This window comes from Neolamprologus multifasciatus, chromosome 7 (assembly GCF_963576455.1).
Source record: "Neolamprologus multifasciatus chromosome 7, fNeoMul1.2, whole genome shotgun sequence".
Taxonomy (NCBI): domain Eukaryota; kingdom Metazoa; phylum Chordata; class Actinopteri; order Cichliformes; family Cichlidae; genus Neolamprologus; species Neolamprologus multifasciatus.
The window spans coordinates 62,380,018-62,395,663 of NC_140445.1; the positions used below are offsets into that span (position 1 = coordinate 62,380,018).

General features: G+C 38.3%; 1 protein-coding gene across 3 annotated transcripts in view; it reads right to left on the reverse strand.

Annotated features, from left to right (window-relative positions):
• Positions 1-2,708: 2,708 nt before the first annotated feature.
• ptprjb.2 (protein tyrosine phosphatase receptor type Jb, tandem duplicate 2) overlaps positions 2,709-15,646 on the reverse strand; it is a 48,393-nt gene continuing 35,455 nt past the window's right edge. Inside the window, exons 24-40 of one of the 3 annotated variants that reach the window (XR_014875114.1) lie at positions 14,633-14,893; positions 14,026-14,286; positions 11,351-11,611; positions 10,743-11,003; positions 7,671-7,931; positions 7,064-7,324; positions 6,379-6,642; positions 5,856-6,113; positions 5,354-5,497; positions 5,017-5,215; positions 4,521-4,642; positions 4,335-4,422; positions 4,180-4,233; positions 3,882-3,969; positions 3,388-3,478; positions 3,039-3,115; positions 2,709-2,837 (exon numbers count right to left, since the gene is read on the reverse strand). Coding sequence is in view for 1 of the 3 variants with exons in the window: in XM_085166545.1 (XP_085022671.1) it covers positions 4,068-4,080; positions 4,189-4,233; positions 4,335-4,422; positions 4,521-4,642; positions 5,017-5,215; positions 5,354-5,497; positions 5,856-6,113; positions 6,379-6,642; positions 7,064-7,324; positions 7,671-7,931; positions 10,743-11,003; positions 11,351-11,611; positions 14,026-14,286; positions 14,633-14,893 (2,699 nt within the window). In the remaining 2 variants the exon portion in view is untranslated. The other 2 variants (XR_014875115.1, XM_085166545.1) reach the window with 2 other exon arrangements.

Sequence of the window (15,646 nt, forward strand, 5' to 3'; positions counted from 1 at the left end):
ATTGAGATATGGCATATCACTCATCACGTCAAACAACACACTACAGTGAATGTGAACATTCCTACCTCTGTCTGCACCATAAGTGGTCGGTGCATGCGCAGATCATGAACAATGCCGAACACATCCACTGTGTTTTCTCTTTCAATCTGGAAAAGCAGTCTGTCTATGGCTATAAAGGTACCTGTGCGCCCCACACCAGCACTAATCATAAAGAACATAGAAACACAGATATATAAATATATATATATCTAGTTTTGAAAACAGGTCACACTGGATAAATACAAAGTTGTGGGTGTATTTGCATGTGTGCTCTGTCAAACCTGCAGTGGACCACTGTGGGCGAGTGTCTTGAGTACTGGTTCATGTGCTCTCTGACTAAATGTCTGAAGCTGATGAGGAGCTCTGTGGTTTCTGGTACCCCGTGATCTGGCCAAGCTGTGAAGTGGAAGTGACGAACTGCTCGGGTTTCTGCTGTTTTCACCTGAAGGACAAAACAGCGAAGCACCTCAAAACAGCTGAAGATCCTCAAGACACAATAACACATACTAGTGATGGGAATTCCAGCTCTTTTTAGAGAACTGGCTCTTTCAGCTCGGCCCACTACAAAGAGCCAGCTCTTTCGGCTCCCAAGCGGCTCTTTAGGTTGTTTTGTTGCTTTAATTAATTTATTATCAATAACAATATAAAGTTATGCACAAAATGAATTACTAATGTAAAAAATAGTGTTTTTTATTTATACATGTTTATTATATAAATATGCTTTTATTTATTCACTTCACATAAAATGTAAAAAATAAATGTTAAAACATATAAAACATATTACAAAAAACAACTATTTACAATTCAACTTTTAACTATTTAAATTTTCAGCTTTTTCTGTTTCAACAAATTTAAAGTGAAACAACACAAAACACTTCAAACCACAACACAATAAAATAGAGAAGATGCCGTCATTGCTGGAAACTGGAATTGGCTGGGCCGCGCTATGAATTATGGGATAGGCTGGGCCAATTCCAGTTTCCAACAATGGCGATAGCTACTTAGTTTTAATATTACTTTCTGGCTCACAAAATAAACTTAAGATAAGGCAAGAATGTAGTTGTGTAAACTTCAAATATCTGCTCGGTTTAACAAGACATCACATATTGGCAAAAGTGCTCCAACGTTTTCGGACACGTTCTTGCACCAGTTTGAAGTTTTGCGAGTTCATCTTAATTTTTTTTCTCCCATGTCCCTCGCAGGGCTCGATAAGAGAGAGGGAGGGTAAGAGAAAGGAAAAAAATGAATAAATAAATAACACGGCTCGCGACAAGGAGCCGGCTCCCATCGTTCACTTCAAAGAGCCGGCTCTAAGACCCGATTCATACTGGACTGATACATCACTACCACATACCTCAAATGGTAACTGGACAACATGACAAAAATGTGTTGCAAGGATTTATGTTTTAAAGCAAAAGCAAAAGTGCCTTTTCACGACCCTCAAAGATACAAAGTATTAGTTATATAGATGTAAACAGAAAGAACTTCAGTCAACACTGACCTTGTTATTACCATAGATTTGTTAAGATATTGGAAAGTTTAATAGGTAGTCTATTTTGGTTGCAGGAAGCCTACTAAACATGTTAAATATTCAGGGACCATAGGATTTTCCAATCTTAAGGTCTTTCTCGCTTTCCTAAAAATACTTCTGAAAAATTATAAATATTTATTACAAAAATAATTTACAAATATGGATATATGCTGTATGAAGTATGCTTCCTTCCCATTGTTACCAAATGCTTGGTGATAGGGGGTCGTGTAATTGTTGGGCTTTCTTCTATTATTGTAGTATATTTATCTTTAGCACTGACACTATATAGACAAAACAATATTGAAACCAATGTGAAAACCACTCACATTTTTAATGTCAAAGTCCCTGAGGGTCCAGTCCTCAAGTGTTATTTCAGAGGTTGCTTTTACAATGATGTTGTCACACCGCTTGGTACCAGAACTCCAATACTGCTCACATTTTACCTGGAATGGAAATGTTAGCTTTAAAAAAAACCTGCAAACATTGTAAAAAATAACATTTACATTAAAAAAAACACTGTAAAAACATCTATTGTTTCATTTTACGCTATCATTTATTTCGTGGTGTCGCAAAATAAAAAGTTTAAGGCAATATTTTTTCAACGTTTTGTGTCACTGCAGTGGCTATATTAATTTCTTAAAGTTCTCTCTTTCTCTTATATTTAATATAACCACACTACAGACGGAAAAGACCATGTTTTTACGCGTTGTCGTAGCAACAACGACAGTAAACCCATCGCGTGTCAGCTTGTTTATTTTCCATACAAACCTTTCACAAGAAAGCTCAAGATCCTGTTGAGACTTTTCAAAATAAACTGAATCACGTGAAATAGTTTGCAGAGTGTTTACGGATGAGAAGCTAAAAAGAGCCGTCAGAAGCTAAAAAATAAACCTTAAAACAGGCTTTTCGCCGCAGCACGCCGTGTAATAAATACTCACAAAGAAAACGGCAGCCATTACAACTTATGACTAAAAATGTGTAGTTTTATGCATCATTTTTTTATTTCTCTACGATATTTGATACAGTAATTTAGGTCAGTATTGGACCGATTCAGATACGTAATATCGGATCAGTCTATCCCTACTGTCAACATGCTTGTCCTGCTGGTTGTGGTGTTTTTGTTAATACTCACTCGTCCCTGTTCATTACAGCGTGTCAGCATGACCAGAGTCTGCACATTCTTCTCCCAGATCATCCTCCAGAAATCGTTGACCGTGGTGGGTAAAGGACCTTGAGCTGCAATAAACTCCTTCCTCGAGTTGTAACCCTGCCAAATAAAATGTGAGCTCAACCACATGAAACAGCCAGTTGGATTTTTCCGAGGCGTTTTTCAAAGCAGAGTTTACATGAAGGCAGAAATGTTTAACAAATGGCATGTCAAGAAGCAAAGTTATATTGCTCAGTAGGATGCTTGCTGATGGTGCAATGACTGTGGCAGAGAGCTGCTTCAAAAAGTGTCAGTACGCACCGGCATGTAGTTAGCATTGATGTAATCATCAGACGGACTTCCATGGAGAATGGAAAGTTTCACCCTAGAAGAGTCATCTAGGAGGTGAACAAGAGGGTAAATGAAATGTAAGAGATGAAATTAAAGGGAAATCTAATGAGGATGAAAGGAATTAAAAAATATTATTGTTAAAAAAAGTATTAGAAATTATTTTCCTACACTGTTATGTATTAATAGATGCATGCTATTTTTTTGGTTCAAGGCACAAAGTAAAATGGTAGCAGATGATGTAAGGCAGGCAATGATATTGTTTAAAGAGTGAGGGTGTTATGGTCAAAGCAGCAGAGATGGATTTGTTAAAGTGACTCACATGGAAGCACATTGTTGTAGCGATTCTTAGGCTTGTTCTCCACATTCAGTGCATGTAACTTTGACTGAGCTGTGCCAACAACCTTCAGGTCCTTTAAAATACAGAAAAAAAAAGTTGGTGTCTACATGCAGAGTACCAGAGAAGCAAATGAAACTTTTTCCAGGTAGTTTTTCTGTTTTTTTGCCCTTTGCTCTTTTACATTACACTTCAGTATTATTTTGGCTCATTCTGGTAACAGTAATTACATTTGATTTTGTTTCAGTTGCACCTCTCCAAGATGTCTCTTTTCAAGCAGCAAAAAGCTTTTGGAGCACTGTAAGTAATACTGTAAAGCTGTACCAGGAATGATTTATTACTGTTATACTGACATTGATACTGGTGAGTGTGTCTAGAACACAAATGGTTAAAATTAGAAATCAAAATAAAAACGTTCTACTATGAATAAGTATATTTACAAATTAAGAGTCAATGGATATTCAGTTTTGGGGATTTACCTCAAATTCTTCTGCAAAGCCACAGTTGGAGTCTGCTCTCTGCTTCTTGTAATAAGCCTCAAAGTCCTCCACACTCACGGCCACACTTCTGCTCAAACCAAAGTTTAGGCAAGAGTGACAAGGTTCGTTCAGGAAAATATTAACATTTGAAAGATCTGCTCATGTTGTGAGTTAAAGAATTTGTACTTACACTTTGGCTCTATAAAAAAAAAAAAAAAAAAAAAAAAAAGTAGCAATTAGAAAAACAGTTGTTGTCTAGGTATATCATGGATACATTACAATAAAATGACAAACATACAAATTTTACCTCAAAGATTGAATCTGGATGTCTGGTGATTCTTTTTTGGCTAGCCTACAGGAGTAGATAAAGTATATAAATTGTAAATTTAGAATATATTCATATACATGGAGATTTAATTATCTTTTTTTTTATCACTGGTGATAGTGGCAAACCTTTTCCAGTAGATAATAAAGCCGATGAGGACACTGAAGAGAATGAGAAAAACGGCTACCGATACACCAACAGCAATACTAGTGATAGCTACAATGGTTGTAATGGAGAGATGAAGGAAGATGTCATGAGACATTTGTAAAATCACCTTATACGCAAAACAAAAAAACAATACTGTAGTACTGTACCTGGATCCTGAGGGAGTTTAACTGTGTAAGAAGAGCTTTCTATTACTAAAAGTAATGAACCGTGAATCTCCACAAGGTTTGATTGCTGCAGGGTCAGGTTGGTGAATAATACAATGGCATAGCTGCAGGATTAAACAAATCACTAATTTAAAAGATTTAAAATGATTGTGAATATACAAATATCTGTCATTTTCAGTAAAGGTGCATTTTTGTGTTTATAATCTCTCTTAGCAATTACCAAAGGAACTGTACTGTAATATTTTCTAGAACATCAGCATATAGCGTCACTCTAATGCGTCCAAAATGATAAAAAGTCAGTTCATGTATAAACTAGTGTGACACAAGTAAAAAGATCAAATTTAAATCATAGTTTAATGAGATTTTGATAATAATTACACTGTTCTGTATTTGTGTTGTCCAGATTCTGTAACACTAATAATGTTATTTTTGTGTGTTTGCATTTTTTCTATACATAATCAGTTTTTTGTGTTCTTACCTGTATTTTTCATTGGCATCCAGAGGACCATTTCTGTAGCCCTCCCATTGGGATCCATTTCCTATTCCTATAGACAGGGCACCTTCACTACGTAACTGTGGTATATTTCTGCCTACAACTGTAGCCAAGTATGCTGGAGCGCCATTTTTCCAATTATTGTAAGTATTATTTAACCATTGGGTCCAACTAGAGGGGGCATCTGGAAAGAGAAAAACACTAAAAATAGTAACTGGCTTTTGACAGAAAAACAGTTGTCATAAACAAAATAGATTATAACAGCACAACAAATACTACTCTCCTTTGTGTTCAGATAAGGAAAATAGAAGGAAAAACCAACCATTCTTTGACACCAGCACACCAACATTTCTGATTGGTCCATTAGAGTCGTTAAACATCCTGGAATCAATCTGTAGTATGAAACTATTGTATGTGACACCAATCGATTGCACTAAGCTGCCAGAATTTACTGGCATGGGCGGATCTTTGATAGGAAAGAAAGTAAAAAAGAAAAGTATACATAAATATAAGACTGCTGTATAAAGATATACTTTTATATATAAATATATAAAAGTATAACATGTATATATACAAGTCCTACAAAGATTAAGCAGGAACTTTTTACATTTCTGTTTGTACAGTGTACTATCAACTACAGATCAACCAACAAAACAGCCATAGACAAGTGAATGCATAGATGTTTTTGAGTACCATTAAGGAAAAAGGATTATATTAGCAGGTGGTATTTTCTGTAAAAGGCTTCTCTATGTATCTCAAACTGTAGTTCTGAAGTACGTTACAACACTAATATATTCTACATTGTGAAAAGCACAAAGCCTTACCTGTTATGCCTGTCAAGCACTTGTAATACACAGGAATGCTGGGATTTCCATAGCTTAGAGTTATTACAGTCACATTATAATTAGTATAGTGGTTAAGGCCAGAAATTGTATAGTTGCAAGAGTTGTTAGTGATGTTTCTTCCATTTACAGTCATTTGGAAGCCAGTGTATTGGCCACGGGGTGTGGAGCACGACAAAATAATTTGTGCATTTTTGGTGTTTGGACCTTGACAGCCTAAAATTGTCACTGGGCTTGCATCTGTAGGATGAAACAGAAATAAAGAAAAGAAACAGCGCATTTAAAATGAATTGATCTGTCAATTCTATTGAAGTTGAGCAATAATATCAAATATCTAAAGAAAATACAAAATCCGGGCTTATTTGTCAAAAAATGATTTTTCAATTTATTATCTTGGATAGGTTTTGGTCTGAGTGGATTTTAAAAAAAAAACTTTCATATGTAAAACACAGATCAAAAAAAGAGGATAGATGACAAAACTTAAATTAATATCTAGTGTCCGTACTTGTGCATCCGGTGATCATTACTGGTGCACCCTGTGTTTTATCACAGGTCTCTGTGGTGACTTCGATACCGTAGCACTGACCAGGATCCAGATCAGTGATATTATACACAGTTTGTGTAACTGTGAGGTTCTGCATTTGGGATTTAGTTTGATTCCAGGACAAAAAGTATTTATAGCATTCCTTGTAGTGAGGTGGATTTTTCCAATTGACTGTGATGTATGTCTCTCCTGGAATGGCCATGAGCTCCTGCACTGCCAGTGGTCCTGTCAAATATTTGAAAGATGTAAAAGTTAATCAATAAAGAAAAGATGGACATGTCAGTGAAATTGTAACACTAACGATCATCCATCCTGGATGAAGATGAAAGTGATTAGTAGTGACCACTGACTATGTAAACTAAGATATAAGAGGACTGAAAAAAGTGTGACATCAGATGACACACCGCTAACATCAGTCTGACTCAAAAGACAAACATCATCTGAATATCAAAAACATTTTAAACTTATTAATTGTGAGGAAAATGCCACAATATAAGTAATTGTTTCACCTTAAACAATGAAATAAAATTAAACAAAGAAGAAATCAAATAGATTCAAAGAAAAAAAGTGTTTTGTTTGTTGTTGTTTTTTTTAAAAAGGCATGAAAAACAGTCTCGGTCAGCAAAAATAATAGTTTTCATCTTACTTGTGCATTGAGAAATCTGTGCCATGTTACTTTCTGTTCTGTGATCTCCAGCCACTGCTATGACAGTGAAAGTGTAGCACACTCCAGGAGTCAGCTCAGTGACATTTACTTTAGCTTCAGTCACAGTCTTATTCATTTTTGTTGTTCCATTTGTCCACTCTACTCTATAGAACGACCTTTGACCCACTGGGTGAGTCCAGTTCAAAAATATGGAGGATGTCCTGATTTCACTGACAGTAAGATCCCTGATTACTTCAGGCTCTGTGAGTGGAGAGTACATGCATGAGGATGAACATGAAAGCGATTAAAAGTGACCACTGACTATGTAAACTAAGATATAAGAGGACTGAAAAAAGTGTGACATCAGATGACACACTGCTAACATCAGTCTGACTCAAAAGACAAACATCATCTGAATATCAAAAACATTTTAAGCTTCATAATTGTGAGGAAAATGCCACATTCTTCTTTCAAAGTAAATGTTTCACCTCCAGCAATGAAATAAAATTAAACAAAGAAGAAATCAAATATATTCAAATGTAAAAATGTTTAAAAAACAGGGCATGAAAACAGTCTCAGTCAGCAAAAATAATAGTTTCCATCTTACTTGTGCATTGATAAATCTGTGCCATGTTACTTTCTGTTCTTTGATCTCCAGCCACTGCTACGACAGTGAAAGTGTAGCACACTCCAGGAGTCAGCTCAGTGACATTTACTTTAGCTTCAGTCACAGTCTTATTCATTTTTGTTGTTCCATTTGTCCACTCTACTCTATAGAACGACCTTTGACCCACTGGGTGAGTCCAGTTCAGAAATATAGAGGATGTCCTGATTTCACTGACAGTAAGATCACTGATTACTTCAGGCTCTGTGAATAAAGTGTAAATACATGAGTGGCACGCCCCTGTGCAGCCCCTAATCCCATCAGTGTGTGCTGTTGCCAATGGCTGGTGCCAACTGACCACACCTAGTCAGGTGTGGATACAAGCATACCTGAAGCAGGCTTTCAAAAAAGCTCACTAGTCTTTGCCTTGGTGGCACCAGACATTTTAGCCAACTTGCTATACCATTTTAAGATAAAACCTCTTAAGGAGCGATGTGGCTTTAAATGACCAAACGAAGGTATCAAGTATTTAGGAATTCAAATTCCTCACTCATTATCAGACTTGTTTAAAGTAAATTATGAAGTTATAGTTGCAAAAATAAAAAAAGATTTAGAGAGATGGACAGTCCTGCCTCTGTCTTTCTTAGGTTGGATCGAGAGTATACGTATGAATGTACTGCCAAGACTTCTATACCTTTTCCAAATGCTGCCTATTAATATTCCCAACTCTACATTTGATAATTTAGATAAACTTTTTTCCAAATTTATATGGCAAGGCAAACGCCCAAGGATCAAGTTCCAAACATTAAAACTGTCAAAACTGCAGGGGGGATTGGCTGTTCCAAATCTGAAATATTATTTCTGGGCAGCTCAGATGAGACCCCTGACTGCATGGGTGTGGGATTTGTCTGAAACTCAGTGGCTAAACATTGAGAAGACAATGTGTGAAAGATCATTGGAATCCCTGCTTTTTTCTAACATTTCAATTAAAAATTTGCACATGGGGGAATGGACGAGGGTCACACTAAAGATTTGGCGTAGAATCAAACAATCATTTGGTTTTCCAAAAGAAATTTCAATTTTATCAAGCTTTTCCTCCCTGCAGGGTTTTTCTCCTATTGTGGAAGACTCTGGCTTTAGAGCGTGGTTAAATAGCGGGCTTCATAAACTTTGTCATGTTGTGAGGAATGGGCACCTGAGCTCATTTGAAGAGTTGAGAGGTCAGTTTCAGCTTCCTTCTTCTGACTTTTTTAGATTTCTGCAGCTAAGAAGCTTTTTGACAAAACATAAAGAATGGAGGCAAGTTTTGGAGCCCTCACCCACTGAGGAAATATTTCTAAAAATATTTCAAAGTGCAATATGGCAGCACGGTGGCACGGTGGTTAGCACTGTTTCTGCACAGCAAGAAGGTCCTGAGTTCAATTCCACCATCAGGCCGGGGTCTTTCTGTGTGGAGTTTGCATGTTCTCCCCGTGTTTGCGTGGGTTCTCTCCGGGTACTCCGGCTTCCTCCCACCGTCCAAAGACATGCAGCTTGTGGGGATAGGTTAATTGGATAATCCAAATTGCCACTAGGTGTGAATGTGCGAATGAATGTGAGTGCGAATGATTGTCTGTCTCTGTGTGTTGGCCCTGTGACAGACTGGCGACCTGTCCAGGGTGTACCCCGCCTCTCGCCCTATGACAGCTGGGATAGGCTCCAGCGCCCCCCGCGACCCTGAAAAGGATAAGCGGAAGCGAATGGATGGATGGATATTTCAAAGTAATTCCTCCCCAAAATTAATCAGTAGTTTTATAACGCATTCATGAGTTTCAATACAAATGCAACTTTGGATATTAAGGCGAGGTGGGAAGCTGAGACTGGCACTCAAATCTTAGAGGACACCTGGGAAGAGGTGTTTGGTGAAGCCCATCTGGTGACTAATTCTGGGCTGTGGAGAGAATTTAAATGGAAGGTGGTCATGAGATATTTTAGAACCCCAGAGATAATGGCCAAAATGAAGCCTACAAATCCTGACACCTGCTGGCGAAATTGTGGTACTTATTTAGGAACCCACTCACATATATACTGGTCATGCCCAAAACTCTGCTCATTTTGGAATGACATATTTAAAGTTCTCAATACAGTTTTCCAGCAACCATTAACAAAAGACCAACAGCTAGCCATTTTAGGAGTATTACCAAATGGTTTTGCGGGAAACAATAAAAAGTATCTCTTAAGAATCTTGCTTACAGCAGAACTAAAGTGTATTACTATTAAATGGCTGAATCTTGACCCACCTTCATATAATATGTGGATTGATAAAGTAAGAGAAATTTACCAGATGGAGGAAATAACATATGCTTTGCGGATTCAGAGAGAATTGTTTACTGAGCGTTGGCGACCCATACAGGCTTTACTCTTTCAATAATTTAGCATAGGTCTGTTTCGTTTTGTTCATTTATGGCTAGATTTGTCACATGTTATTAAATATTACATAAAGTTTTTGTTTTGTTTTGTTTTTGTTGTTGTCTGTTTGTTTGTTTGCTTGCTTGGGTTTTGTGCTTCCTATTTGCAGTTCTTATTTTAATCTACATTTCTGCATTGCGGTTCCTGTGACTGTCCTACTTGTGAACATTGACAAGTAGCAATGTTGTAAATTATAATAAAAATTGAGTTTAAAAAAAAAGAAAGATAAAACCTCTTCTCACTGGAATTCCTGGGGTTTCATCTCCTTTCTTATGTTGCGGGTTTTGAGCCGGGTTGTATCAATGACAATTAAATAGAAAACTATAAAAAGTGATCACTGGCTTTGGAAACTAAGATATAAGAGGACTGGATGAAGTGTGACATCAGATGACACACTGCTAACATCAGTCTGACTCAAAAGACAAACATCATCTAAATATCAAAAACATTTTAAGCTTCATAATTGTGAGGAAAATGCCACATTACTCTTTCAAAGTAAACGTTTCACCTCCAGCAATTGAATAAAGTTAAACAAAGAAAAAAATCGAATAGATTCAAATATAAAATTGTTTAAAAAGGGGAAGGAAAAACAGTCTCAGTCAGCAAAAATAATAGTTTCCATCTTACTTGTGCATTGAGAAATCTGTGCCATGTTACTTTGTGTTCTGTGATCTCCAGCCACTGCTACGACAGTGAAAGTGTAGCACACTCCAGGAGTCAGCTCAGTGACATTTACTTTAGCTTCAGTCACAGTCTTATTCATTTTTGTTGTTCCATTTGTCCACTCTACTCTATAGAACAACCTTTGACCCACTGGGTGAGTCCAGTTCAGAAATATAGAGGATGTCCTGATTTCACTGACAGTAAGATCCCTGATTACTTCAGGCTCTGTGAGTGGAGAGCACATGCATGAGGATGAACATCAAAGCGATTAAAAGTGACCACTGACTATGTAAACTAAGATATAAGAGGATTGAATAAAGTGTGACATTAGATGACACACTGCTAACATCAGTCTGACTCAAAAGACAAACATCATCTGAATATCAAAAACATTTTAAGCTTCATAATTGTGAGGAAAATGCCACATTCTTCTTTCAAAGTAAATGTTTCACCTCCAGCAATGAAATAAAATTAAACAAAGAAGAAATCAAATATATTCAAAGGTAGAAATGTTTAAAAAAACAGGGCATGAAAACAGTCTCAGTCAGCAAAAATAATCGTTTCCATCTTACTTGTGCATTGATAAATCTGTGCCATGTTACTTTCTGTTCTGTCATCTCCAGCCACTGCTACGACAGTGAAAGTGTAGCACACTCCAGGAGTCAGCTCAGTGACATTTACTTTAGCTTCAGTCACAGTCTTATTCATTTTTGTTGTTCCATTTGTCCACTCTACTCTATAGAACGACCTTTGACCCACTGGGTGAGTCCAATTCATAAATATAGAGGATGTCCTGATTTCACTGACAGTAAGATCCCTGATTACTTCAGGCTCTGTGAATAAAGTGTAAATACATGAGTGGTACGCCCCTGTGCAGCCCCTAATCCCATCAGTGTGTGCTGTTGCCAATGGCTGGTGCCAACTGACCACACCTAGTCAGGTGTGGATACGAGCATACCTGAAGCAGGCTTTCAAAAAAGCTCACTAGTCTTTGCCTTGGTGGCACCAGACATTTTAGCCAACTTGCTATACCATTTTAAGATAAAACCCCTTCGCAGTGAAATTCTGGGGTTTCACCTCCTTATTTATGTTGCGGCTTTTGAGCTGGGTCGTAACATAAGCGGGGGCTCGTCCGGGATATTTGGACATTTTTGTGGAGACTGAATATCAGTGTTTTGTATTAGTTTTAAGTGGGTGACTGATGGTGTTCGCTGTAATTGGGCAGACTCCCTTTAGTAAGTGTGTTTCAGCTGGGTGGCTGTGCTGCCCTTCAATCGAAGCACTTTTTTGTTGTTTTGCTTTGTTTTAATTTGTTGTGTTTGGTGGTTATCCTGGGTAGGGGTACGCTTCAGGGTTTGGAGGGAAGCTTTACCCCTGGTCTGCTGCCTACCCTTGAGTTTGCATTTAAAGTTGCCTCAAGCCCGGTACACCACTGAAGACTAGACAGGTAAAGTGTTGTTTTTAGCATTTTAGGTTGGGAGTTGCTCAAAGTGAATCAGTGGCACCAATCTTGACAGGGGATTTAAACATTCGTTAACTATGGTCTTATGGGTGAGGCAGGTAGGCCGTTTCTAAGTTGGCATAGTGTGTACACCGTGTGTGCATCTAATATGTCAGTGTTGATGGATGCAAATGAGATTCTCGTGTGGTGAGTGTTTTGTGCTGTGGCCTTTCGTGTTGCGGAGAATGTGGCTACTTTGGTTAGATCACTTTTGATGTGATCATTATGTAGCCATAGCTCTCCATTTGTGGTCGGTCACTAGCATGCTTGCTTTACTGAACTTTGGAGATTAAAGTAACTTGTTGTTGTTGAGAATAGATTCCTGTACATCAAAGTTAAAGAGAATATAGTTTGTGATTGCTTGCAACATTATAATATTGCAGTTAATGAGTGTAAGAATACAAAATAGAAAAAAAGGCCTGGGATGGGAACAAAGAACTGAGGTACAGGGCAGGAGGACAACCAACCCCCACCCCCAGGACAGTAGCAAGACTTACTAAGGGTGAGGAGCAGACAACGGGCAAACGGGCACTACCATAAAAGGAGATGGGGGTCAGGGTGTCAGCACCCTTGGCCACTGTACTAGTGTATTTCCATTGTGGGGGTGTTTACTGTAGGGGGGAAGAGACCAGAGGTTATAACTGTAACTGTTGTGTGGAGTTCTTTAGATCAGCCTTTAGCATAGGAATGCAGTGTGCTGATCTCCAGATGCATCTGTAAGAATAATGGGTAATAAAAGGATTGTGTAAAACATGGAAACATCTCAGCGTGATCTCTACCAGGACCAAAAGAATCACAGAGACTGGCGTTGTCTCAACATTGTGGTATAGGGCCACTTGTATGTGACCATTTGTGTGGTGGAGACAACAGATCACTTGGTTGTGGTTATTTTTTGCTAGTTTTGGTTTTGTGTTGTAGCAGGTCAAGTAATCATTTTGGGTTTAACTGTTGTGCTCCTTTGTGTTGGGTCACGTGTTAATTTTTGTGTGTTCAGTATGGCAACTTCCAGTCCTTGTGCAGGGGCATCCATGCTTAAAGATGTAGTAATGAGAACACTGTGCTTCTGCTAGCTTTTACTTTTCTTTTAAGTTTGGAGATCAGGGACCAGAAAGCTTCAGAGTGGCTTGTAATTCATTTTAGGGGTCCTGGAGGAACCCTTTTGAGGGAGGAGGTGTTGCACCCCTCTGCAGCCCCTAATCTCCTCAGTGTGTTCAGCTGGTGCCGATTGACCACACCTAGTCAGGTGTGGATACAAGCATACCTGAAGCAGGCTTTCAGGAAAGCTCACTAGTCTTTGCCTTGGTGGCACCAGACATTTTAGCCAACCTGCTATACCATTTTAAGATAAAACCTCTTCTCACTGAAATTCCTGGGGTTTCATCTCCTTATTTATGTTGCGGCTTTTGAGCCGGGTTGTATCAATGACGATTAAATAGAAAGCTATAAAAAGTGATCACTGACTATGTAAACTAAGATATAAGAGGACTGGATGAAGTGTGACATCAGATGACACACTGCTAACATCAGTCTGACTCAAAAGACAAACATCATCTAAATATCAAAAACATTTTAAGCTTCATAATTGTGAGGAAAATGCCACATTACTCTTTCAAAGTAAATGTTTCACCTCCAGGAATGAAATAAAATTAAACAAAGAAGAAATCAAATATATTCAAAGGTAGAAATGTTTAAAAAACAGGGCATGAAAACAGTCTCAGTCAGCAAAAATAATAGTTTCCATCTTACTTGTGCATTGAGAAATCTGTGCCATGTTACTTTGTGTTCTGTGATCTCCAGCCACTGCTACGACAGTGAAAGTGTAGCACACTCCAGCAGTCAGCTCAGTGACATTTACTTTAGCTTCAGTGACAGTCTTATTCATTTTTGTTGTTCCATTTGTCCACTCTACTCTATAGAACGACCTTTGACCCACTGGGTGAGTCCAGTTCAGAAATATATAGGATGTCCTGATTTCACTGACAGTAAGATCCTTGATTACTTCAGGCTCTGTGAGTGGAGAGCACATGCATGAGGATGAACATAAAAGCGATTAAAAGTGACCACTGACTATGTAAACTAAGATATAAGAGGACTGAAAAAAGTGTGACATCAGATGACACACTGCTAACATCCGTCTGACTCAAAAGACAAACATCATCTGAATATCAAAAACATTTTAAGCTTCATAATTGTGAGGAAAACGCCACATTACTCTTTCAAAGTAAGTGTTTCACCTCCAGCAATGAAATAAAATTAAACAAAGAAGAAATCAAATATATTCAAAGGTAAAAATGTTTAAAAAACAGGGCATGAAAACAGTCTCAGTCAGCAAAAATATTAGTTTCCATCTTACTTGTGCATTGATAAATCTGTGCCATGTCACTTTCTGTTCTGTGATCTCCAGCCACTGCTACGACAGTGAAAGTGTAGCACACTCCAGGAGTCAGCTCAGTGACATTTACTTTAGCTTCAGTCACAGTCTTATTCATTTTTGTTGTTCCATTTGTCCACTCTACTCTATAGAACGACCTTTGACCCACTGGGTGAGTCCAATTCAGAAATATAGAGGACGGCCTGATTTCACTGACAGTAAGATCACTGATTACTTCAGGCTCTGTGAATAAAGTGTAAATACATGAGTGGTACGCCCCTGTGCAGCCCCTAATCCCATCAGTGTGTGCTGTTGCCAATGGCTGGTGCCAACTGACTACACCTAGTCAGGTGTGGATACAAGCATACCTGAAGCAGGCTTTCAAAAAAGCTCACTAGTCTTTGCCTTGGTGGCACCAGACATTTTAGCCAACTTGCTATACCATTTTAAGATAAAACCTCTTCTCAGTGAAATTCTGGGGTTTCACCTCCTTATTTATGTTGTGGCTTTTGAGCTGGGTCGTAACATGAGCTGGGCTCGTCCGGGATATTTGGACATTTTTGTGGAGACTGAATATCAGTGTTTTGTATTAGTTTTAAGTGGGTGAGTGACGGTGTTCGCTGTAATTGGGCAGACTCCCTTTAGTAAGTGTGTTTCAGCTGGGTGGCTGTGCTGCCCTTCAATCGAAGCACTGTTTTGTTGTTTTGCTTTGTTGTTTTAATTTGTCGTGTTTGGTGGTTATCCTGGGTAGGGGTACGTTTCAGGGTTTGGAGGGAAGCTTTACCCCTGGTCTGCTGCCTACCCTTGAGTTTGCTTTTAAAGTTGCCTCAAGCCCGGTACACCACTGAAGACTAGACAGGTAAAGTGTTGTTTTTAGCATTTTAGGTTGGGAGTTGCTCAAAGTGAATCAGTGGCACCAATCTTGACAGGGGATTTAAACATTCGTTAACTATGGTCTTATGGGTGAGGCAGGTAGGCCGTTTCTAAGTTGGCATA